The sequence below is a fragment of the Saccoglossus kowalevskii genome, chromosome 11, assembly GCF_978046115.1.
Source record: "Saccoglossus kowalevskii chromosome 11, keSacKowa6.1, whole genome shotgun sequence".
Taxonomy (NCBI): Eukaryota; Metazoa; Hemichordata; class Enteropneusta; family Harrimaniidae; genus Saccoglossus; species Saccoglossus kowalevskii.
The window spans coordinates 26,562,813-26,573,462 of NC_140651.1; the positions used below are offsets into that span (position 1 = coordinate 26,562,813).

Here is a 10,650-nt window from a genome sequence, read left to right on the forward strand (position 1 = left end):
AAGAAATTGATGTTGTAGTACGATATTTTGGCTTGGATTTTGATGCGAAAACGGCATGATTTTTTTTAAATAAAAAAATTAGTTGTTTTTAAAAAATAAACTGGTCATCTGAAGAATAATTTAACATTGTTCACAGTGATAACAGCTCATTCTCGAAAGGAAGCTTACCCGCTCACACTAGTCACGATAAAAATCATACACGTGTACTCTTGAATAGACAGACGTCAATGACTACGGTAAAACTTAGACTATTTTAGCCGGCAGGATTGATTGAAATGTCCGAAAAATGACGCCAAAATACACCTTAAAAGTCCCATTTTATTTTCTTAAATCCCATTTTATTTTTTAATCCAAGGGCGAATTTACGGCAGAATTTGGTCCCTCAAATAAGGGACACGTGAGCTTTGATTCTAACCGGATACATTGCACTGGGTCGGGGAGATCGTTTGCTAAACTTCCATGTATCTTTTGTCCAATGGGTACCTGTACTTCGAACATTCGCAAGTTTTCCTAGGTAGTGCGAGACAGCTTTGTCTTTTGACCTATTAGTTTTGTGCTGACCTCTTCTCCGCGTCTTGATGTTTTGTTTTGCTTGTCATAATACTCACTGATTGATGACTTTGTTTAGATTTTGAGTTACAACTCGGCCACGACCTTTGCTTTTACCGTGAAACATGAGGAAGTTTACGTCAATTGACGGACATTGCATTTTTTAAAAACTAATGAAGCACACTGTCTATCATCCCCATTTTTTTTTGCTGATTTCTATTCTGAAAAATTCGACCGTCCGAAAATGCACCTTAATTTTGACTCTAAAAACGCGTCACATTTCTAACACCAATTATTTAAAACCGGTCGAAATTTTTGGAGTTTTTACGGTACTTTAGATATCAGTGTGAAAGCTTAAAATTGGTTAATTATGCAAATTAGGTAATTAATATGTACAGATTTTAACCCACAATTATTCAGGTCTGTCTATTGTCCTACAGCATCCATGTACATTCATTGATATGTGATGTATAGTACCTGAGATATCAGTGTGAAAGTTGGTTAATTATGCAAATTAGGTGATTAATATGCACAGATATTTACCGGAAACTAATTGGGTCTGCATAATTCTAGATTCATTGAAATGTGATGATTAGTACTTTAGATATCAGTAGAAAAGCTGAAAATTAATTATGCAAATTAGGTAATTAATATGCACAATTATTTACCCTAAAACTAATCAGGACTCTGCATAGTCCTAAAGGATCTATGTACCAAGTTTCATTGAAATGCGATGATTAGTACTTGAGATACCCGTGGAAAAGCTGAAAATTAACTAATTATGCAAATTAGGTGATTAATATGCACAAATATTTATCGAAAACAATCAATCTCTGCATAGTCCTTGAATATGTAAGTACCAAGTTTCATTGAAATGTAATGCTAACTACTTATATCAAATGCTGAAAATTAATTAATTATGCAAATTAGGTAATTAATATGTACTGATATTACCATAAAAACTATCAGGTCTGTGCAGTGTCGTATGACATCTATGTACCAAGTTTCATTTGAAATGTGATGATTAGTACTTGAGATATCAGTGGAAAAACCGAAAATTGACTAATCATTATGCAAATTAGGTAATTAGTATCCACGGATTATTACCAAAAACTAATCAAAACCTAGCATTAGTTCAGAGCATCTATGTACCAAGTTTCATCAAAATCCAATGAGTGGTTGTTTAGATATCAGTGGAACAGTCATGGAACCACTAAAAAATAGATAATTATCATGCAAATTAGGTAATTAATATGCACAGATTTTTACCAAAAATTAATCAAATCTTCGCATATGTTCAGAGCATCTATGTACCAAGTTTCATCAAAATCCAATGAGTGGTTCTTTAGATATCAGTGGAACAGTCATAGAACAGCTAAAAATTAGCTAATTATCATGCAAATTAGGTAATTAACGAGCATGGATTTTTACCAAAACCTAATCAAATCTGCGCATTGGCCCAGAGCATCTATGCACCAAGTTTCATCAAAAACCGATGTATGGTTCTTGAGATAGCAGTGGAACAGTCGGACACACATACACACACACACACACACACACATACACACATACACACACACATACAGACACACTAACTGCAAAGACTCCCATTTTGTGCTTCGCACATGGGAGTCAAAAAGACAAAACTAGGATCTTATTTTAATTAGACTTGTTATTAACGAGACATAAATTTTGGAATATTTTGAGATATCAGTAAAGTGAGTAATGCGAAAACAAAAATACATTGGAATTTCGACGATTCAAAAGTTAAAAAAATTAAAATGAAGAGACGCATTTATAAGTCAAATTAGCATTTGAACTAATACTGATGAGATGAGAACACGATTTTGCTCTATTCCGAACCACCATTCAATTCAGTGCAAAGATTTCGTTCGGGGCGAAATGTCCGCCATTGAAATTTGACATGTCCCCGAAAAAGGTCCCTGTCGTACGACACTTGCAACACTGAAATGTGAACGCCATAAATCATACTACGCGGGTAGATTATATATAACCACATCCATGGACTACCTGTAATAACTGCTGCATAGTATAGTATTGGCACGTCAATAACATCGTACAGTTTGGAGGGACCTCAAGACATTCCAGGCATACTTCGGACTGTGAGGTTTTCATTGTTACTTACCCTCACAAACAGCTCGATCGATTTATTGGAATTATTCATATCACCCATTTTCACTGGTTATAGTCCTAAATATTGTCAGTGAACGTCGAAATATCCAGAAGCAAATCAGCAAAATGTTCCAGATAATTAACCATGTGCAGATATATCGCGCATGCGTCTGCTACGCATCGGGTGTAAAGCTCGCCACCTGAAGACCAAATTCGGAAGTATTTTCTTTTTTCAACAGCAACCGCTCCGATATACAACCGCGGGTCGCTTTCACTTTTTTTTTTAAGTTATCGGAATGGGTATCGGGATCAAGCAGCCCAATACCGAATTTTATGGACGTCGACACTTATTTACTTTACAAGACAGAATTTTTTTTAGTATTAAGATATTGCCATGATGTAAAATAATTTAGCCTATGCATTTACGGTAATTTTTGTAGTATAATTCTACGCACAATCACAATGTTATCCTAGTGAACATCGAGGGCAGATCGTAACTTGTACTCAAGTATCGGAGAGCGCTTTCGATTCTGGAGAAAATCATTGTATCAACACAAATGTCCAAAATGTGTGACGCTACGAAGACCTGGTCTAACATTGTCATTGAATTGGGCAACTTTAATTTCTTCTATTATCACGATTGTAAATGTTACCACAGGGGGTACCAACAGGTGTACTTGTTACGTAACTATGCCAAATGACTCAAAACTTGCTATATTTTATTGTACACAACCATACGCAGCAAGCCAGGCAGACTGTTAGATCACGCGCGCGTCTTTGGAACTCACGTGAGGACGCGCGATATTTTGCGAGACTACGTTATGTTTATTACGTCACGGTTGCTATGATTGACGTTTCATTTGTATTACAAACCTTACTGTTACTCTGTCGCCGAACACTTCATTTGAACTTTCTCCGTCACGATTAAACGTTTAAAATGGGCAGATTGAAAAAAGCGTTTAGAAAACTTCTGTGTTGTAGTACTTTTCAGGATGAAGGTAAGATAGCAAACATATATTGTTGTACAGTTGTTTCCAAATGTGACTTTTTGGAGACGGTTCTTAGCAGATGAAGTTGAAACAGACCGTGTAATCAATGTAATGTATTTATTATGTTTGCTAACGTAAGAGTTTATTCGTATATACTGTAACAATGGTAGGCTTCAGTGGAATACATCAACTATACATTCACTTTCCGTTATCAACATTTGATTTGTTTTTGACAAATGAATTCGGAATTATATAACAATATTCATATGTAGAGAAATATATTCCATACGGACACATTAATAATTACCGATTACACTTAAATATTGAAAGAAAAACATGTCATATTTTTGAATTTTATAGTGTCAGAAACGAAAAGTCTTTATCATAGTAATTTTTTTTGCCATTGTGTGTATTATTCTGTATATTTTTATTTGCTGAGTATGAATACGCTAGCCGATTGAATCGTAAAGAACACATCGTCATTTACCACGGAATGCTAAAAGTTTCATAACCAAATATGTCAAGGTTGGGGTTAGGATAATATATTTTGCTTTTCGTTGTCTTTACAGATCCCATCACTACGACTGGTACAGTCGAAGCATGTACATCAAAGAGATTAGTACCCGCTATTGTGGTTACGCCTCCACCAAAACCCACAACATCAAAGTCAGCTATTGACTTTGTCTCTGGAAGCACCATACCATCAATTGTGGTAACGCCTCCACCAAAACCCACAACATCAAAGTCAGCTATTGACTTTGTCTCTGGAAGGACCATACCATCAATTGTGGTAACGCCTCCAACAAAACCCACAACATCAAAGTCAGCTATTGACTTTGTCTCTGGAAGGACCATACCATCAATTGTGGTAACGCCTCCACCAAAACCCACAACATCAAAGTCAGCTATTGACTTTGTCTCTGGAAGGATCGTACCATCAATTGTGGTAACGCCTCCACCAAAACCCACAACATCAAAGTCAGATATTGACTTTGTCTCTGGAAGGACCATACCATCAATTGTGGTAACGCCCCCACCAAAACCCACAACATCAAAGTCAGATATTGACTTTGTCTTTGGAAGAATTATACCATCAATTGTGGTAACACCTCCATCTCACCACAAAATATCAGTGTCACCAATGCTCGTAACTCTTCCTCTTGCTGTTCAGCGACGTGTTACAAGTAAGTTATACATTTATGCGAAACTTTTTTGTTTGTCGCACTCGTGAATATATGTCCCTTGTTACCAAAAATACACCTAAACATTCTCATATTGCTTTGCAGAACCGTCTCACAGAGATATTTTAGATCAAAAGAAGAAGAGGTTGCAGGAATTGCGCATAAAGAGAGGTGCGTAATTATAATAGTCATTATTTGGAAGTTTGGGGAATATGTGTTCATGCGACACTAATATATAGGCATGTCATTGTTGTAAACATTTAATTATATATGTGTATTATATTTTACAAAATACTACTTTGTCTCATCATGTTATTTGTTCTCCGTCTTATATAGAGCCAGTCAAGACCAGCACTTCAAGTGTTGTTACAAACACTTGTAATTCAAGTTTCACAATGGAACCTCTTCCTCCGGCAAGCAAGGCCCCTGCTGGAAGTATGTAAAAATTGAGTCTATTGTTTTATGGTGTTTCATATTCTCAGTGAAGATGTCCATTCTTACTGAGTTACGCTTGATATTTGGATTAATTTTTATGCCACGTGACTTTAGATATGACATCATAGATATATATCGCCGTTCGATTTTCGATAGTCATACACTAGTCATACACATTCAGTACATACTTGCCCGACGTACTTCTAGACATATTAGACTGATTCTGGTCGTTTGTATCTTGCAGTATTATCCGCCAGGGATGCCTTGAAGGAAAAGAGGAAGAGGTTGGAAGAGCTGAAGAAAAAAAGAAGTGAGTATTGTCCATCTCCTGGTTAACACAACATATGTATCTAATGAATAAGTGAAAGCTCTGACTAATAATTATAATGACTAATGTAGATTCGTTGTAGTGTTACACAGTTTAAAGTATTTACGTATAGGATGGTTTTCTGTTATCGGTTGATATTTAAAGTAATAATTTCTGTTCGACATTTTGCAGATTTATCGTTGACTGGACCTCCATCTAAAGGTGACTCTGTAAAAACAAAGAAGACGCCCACAAAAACTGCTATGATAATAGTAGAATCACCAAACATAATTGAGCATCTTCCTGTGCCAGGTAAATTCATTATATTTTATTTTATAGCAACAAAATAAAGTCGCCATTAATATCCAGACAATAATCATATCTTGTGGTGGCCTTTTCACAGCTTATGCACACGTAAAGTGCGCCACCACACGACATGGCAATCCACATATCAAACTTAGCGATTACGTCATTATTAAAAACAAGATAAACTACAATTACTGACAAAGTACTGTCATTTTCTTTTTCTTTTCAGCTGCCATTCGGCCAGTGGTTAATTTTGACCTTGACCGAATCCAGATGGATAAGAAGATTGGCGAAGGTAATTTCGCCAATATCTATCTGGCCAAGGTCAAAGGTCAATTGGTGGCAATAAAACACCATAAGCCACCAACCACTGAGTCGGAGAAAGTAAGCGCAAGGAAGATGTTCAAAAATGAAATCAATATAATGACGTAAGTCTAATTATATGTTAATTCCCAATAATATGTAAATAATATAGTTTATGCAAGTGTCGAACCACGTCACGAAGTGTCGGCAAAGCGATTGCAGCTGGGAATAGTAACCCACATGTATTATATGGCTTAACAAACATATATTAGAAAAATATACACACGTTTGTGATAAGTATTCTATTTTGCTTGGCCAACAAACATTATGCTAAAGTTCCCGTATAAAACAGTTAACTCTCAGTGATTTTATTTATCAGAATCGTGAATGTAAATATAATGATATCATGTTTAGCTCCATGCACGAATTATCGACACATTACTCAAACATGTACCAATAATCTTACAGTCTACTTCGTACTTCAAGAAGTTCCTGTATACAACTAATAGGTGTTGATGACGTTCACAATGCATACGCAATGGACTACTTTCCAGGTCATGATCTCGAAAAACTGGTGTATGCTAATATGGTAAGTGCTATTTGACTTGAAACTTGTCATCCATATGTAACCATGGTAACAACTTGATTATCGTCAAGCCTCTTTATCATCTTAGTCGTATTTTATATCCATATTAACGGCGGATTTATTGGTTTTGATATTTATAATTTCATAGACGATAATTAATTGCGATCTTTCATCAAACAACGGTAAAGTTAATATTTCGCATTTTTTGTTTTCATTTCACTAGCTAACTAGCCACCAGTTAAAGTTGGCATTATTGGCGACCCTCTCTGGTTTACAAAGATTGCATGATCTGGGAGTAGTCCACAACGACTTCAAGCCATCCAATGTTCTTGTAAGTATATATGTAGTAGTAGATGGACAAATAGTAAATAGACAATTATAGAGTATGCACAATGTTGGGTAGAATCTGTCAGAAATGTACTAATAAATTTTCAATATTTATTACGTTTTTGTACCAAATAACGACCAGTGAATTGAACATAATTTTGATGAGTTCAGGTGGAGTGTTTATTCAAACAATGGCCTCGTTGGATTAGTAGATTTGTTCTGCTTGATGTTTGTAAATAGTATCTCGCATATACAATATGGTTTACATTTGAAACATTATAAATAATATATGCAGAATGGTAGTGGGTAATCGTAGCCCTTGGAAATTATTCCATACAATTAGATGTTTCAGGTAATGGCCCTTTCTCGGAGTAATATCTTATTATAATCTGTGGTTCAAATTTGGTTCCTTTGTTTGATTCACTATATAATGTTCATGACACTCAGTGGGGTAACACTGATTTTTGATTATTTTTTTGTAGGTGAAAATCGAAAATGACGGGAAACCAAGCTGCCGCATAGCTGACTTTGGCGTCAGTGTCACCATCGGAAGCAGTGACTTCTCAGGTGCGGGCACGGTGGTGTACATGGCACCAGAGGTTATTTGCAAAAAACCTCCACCGTGTCCTGCCAAAGACATTTGGGCACTGGGGTGTTCCATGGCTGAGGTGGTGACACTGCAGCTTCCACATCTATGCGGTACGTTAGTTGGTTTCATTAAACGTATAAGAACAGATGTCGCGGTTGGCAAGGTCATCACGCCCATCAACATTAGGCATCTAGGAAGAGGAGTATATAAGGACTTGTGTATGGCTTGTTGTGCTATGGAGCCATCGTCGCGACCAACAGCTGGGGACCTCATTGATGTCATCAGGAACATCTCTCCTGATGACATCATTCAAAAACTGTAATAAATTATGTTAAAACTATAACATTGGTGCAGTGTCTTATATTTTAGTTAATGGTATCCCAGAATACATTGTGATATTTCTCTAAGTAATAAGACTATATAACGAATTATTTGTGATATATACACACGACTTTTACGTAATAATGATTTTAATAATGATATAATCGTTATTCGTTTCTAATGGTGAAAACCATAAATTCCTTTTTGTTTTCTATATTTCGTAATCTTCTTAGTTAGTCAGGAATAGGTCTCGCATGTGTTCGAGGGATTATCCGGGTATTTTCACCGCCTGGCAACAAACACCTGTGAACTAGAAAACAACCGTCGAAAACCTTCATAACATTTTACTTAGGGCTAGTTGTTGAGAGTCTTTGACTCTTTACATGTGAAACATATATCAATTTGATTATCAGGGATTGTTTAAAAGTTGGAGTGGTGATATTTTCACTGGCTCTTCGGCGGTCGAATAATAAATAAGTTCTATATATAATTTTAAATCGTTAAGGGACGAATGTACCATGATATACACAAAAACCAACGAACATTGTCGTGCGATGTATTTACAACTTCATTAAAAAACACATATAGGTAGGGTTCTCCCTTAAGAAGAAATGGGAGTCAAAAGCAGCATGAAAAACCGCACTGCAAGCCATACAAAAATGCTGTATGATTACGTAATGATGGTCGTGATCTGCATTGGAAAATATTTACGTTATAACAATACATCACCAAATAATAACTTTACCATGTAAAGAATATGACAAGCATGCCAAATCAATTTCTCAAAGTGATGTATGTCTTCTAGCTCAGTGATTTTTGACTGTTTGACATTTTTCTCATCATGATGTTTCTTTTATTCGCTCTCCTGGCTCGTTCTGTCTTTATCTAGGTTTTCAGCAGAGCTGTAAGCAGCATCACAAAATATCGGGAATATAAATTTGCTGCAGTTGACGAAATAACTGACACAATATACATATACGAAGATACACTTTATGATGATGGCACTGTATTAGCAAATCATTCTGATAATTCCCGACGTTGAGGGCGGTAATACAATTGTGGCGAAGTACTGAGACTGGGATGTGGGATTTTTATTAGGCTGTCTCAGGTGATGCCACCTCGTTCTCGCGAAATTCGCTACACAAGCGGGACGGGATTAAATTTGAAATGAAGTAAGATCGACTATGGGAGCAGCACTCGAATTTTGTATTAAAATAAAGAATAAGAACAGTTTTGTTCATCTATATATCTTCATTTTTATTCGTAGCAAAATCAACTTTCTCCAAAGTAATTTGAAAAATTAGATACTTCAGAACACACAGTATGTGGTTGTTGTCACATCACAAACAGGGAATCACAGACTGAGGAGTCTGTGAAATCAGACCGTGAAATTTACTCCCCCAAATTAAATCCAAATCATTCGTTGTGTAAATCTATTATAAAGAACGCCATCACAGGCGAATTATTTACGTTATTTCAAGAAGGGCGTCATCTCAGTTGGACTACGTATTAATGTGTCTCTAGAAAATATAGTTATTAATCGCCATGAACCTCACTAAAAATATCAGTAGTAAATCTTATAGTTAAAAACTAGTGAATTTAGTGACAAACTATGCCTAACCTGTCACTAATTGCAATGAAAATCGGATCACAGTAACATATCACAAAATAGGCAAGTAGGAGGGAGGTCATCAAATAAAATTCCATAATTTTATAATATTTGCTCCAATGAATGAGAAAAAGTGAGTTGTCGGCCTGTGGTAATAATATCTGTCCAACCAATTGTGAGAAAGTGCACTTGTTTGGTTATAAATATGTTACCATGGCAACCATGCATAACAAATGTATCAGGTCCCTCCTTATTCAAGTCATGCTGGTATAGAGCAGATTTTCCAAGTTTTTATTTTCACTGTATTTCTCATCGCATGTTACTTTATTTGGAACTTTATATCTTTAAAAAATAAGCATGGCTATTTACGCTAAAAATTTACTATTTTTTTGATTTATTTATAATATTTATCACATAGTTTCTACATAAAAAGAAGACTAGATAACCATAACTATTCAACAGAGATTATCAAAATGAGAGCAACATGCAAGCCAGACAGAGGAATCATTTCCCTAGACCACCCTCCCTTAAGATAACTACAAGAAGTTATAAGGATTGATCACACCACATATTTGAAGTATTCTAATTTACAAAGCATTGCTGACTGGTGTGAATAATGGTCTACATACAACTATAATCACAAGAGTCTCTCACCAGTCACAATTCAGAATTAAACATATACGAATAATTAAAACATTAACTACACTTCAATCCTTTTCATGCCATGGTATATTTATTTACAATAAAACCTTCCCATTAATCATAAATAAATATTTTATAAATCATACTGTAATTGTACAATTTTACCCCCCCCCTTTAAAAACAAGACAAAAACCTTCGAATCACCAAAATATCAACTAGAAATATTACAATATATTGTTTTGATTGGGCAGATGTTTCTCTGCCAATCAGGTTACAGAACAACATGGGAATAACATGCATGTCGATTGGTTAATGTAATGAAATTCTAATACTTTGAGTGAAAATTGAGAAGTAACAGAAAACCTGATACAAA

General features: G+C 35.5%; 1 protein-coding gene across 1 annotated transcript; it reads left to right on the forward strand.

Annotated features, from left to right (window-relative positions):
* The first annotated feature begins 5,728 nt into the window (after window positions 1-5,728).
* LOC146736583 (cyclin-dependent kinase 2-like) lies at window positions 5,729-8,027 on the forward strand. Its single transcript, XM_085505321.1, has 5 exons — window positions 5,729-5,906; window positions 6,130-6,328; window positions 6,672-6,792; window positions 7,013-7,120; window positions 7,599-8,027. The coding sequence occupies exons 1-5, from the start codon at window positions 5,729-5,731 to the stop codon at window positions 8,025-8,027; spliced, it is 1,035 nt and encodes a 344-aa protein (XP_085361447.1).
* The last annotated feature ends 2,623 nt before the right edge of the window (window positions 8,028-10,650 follow it).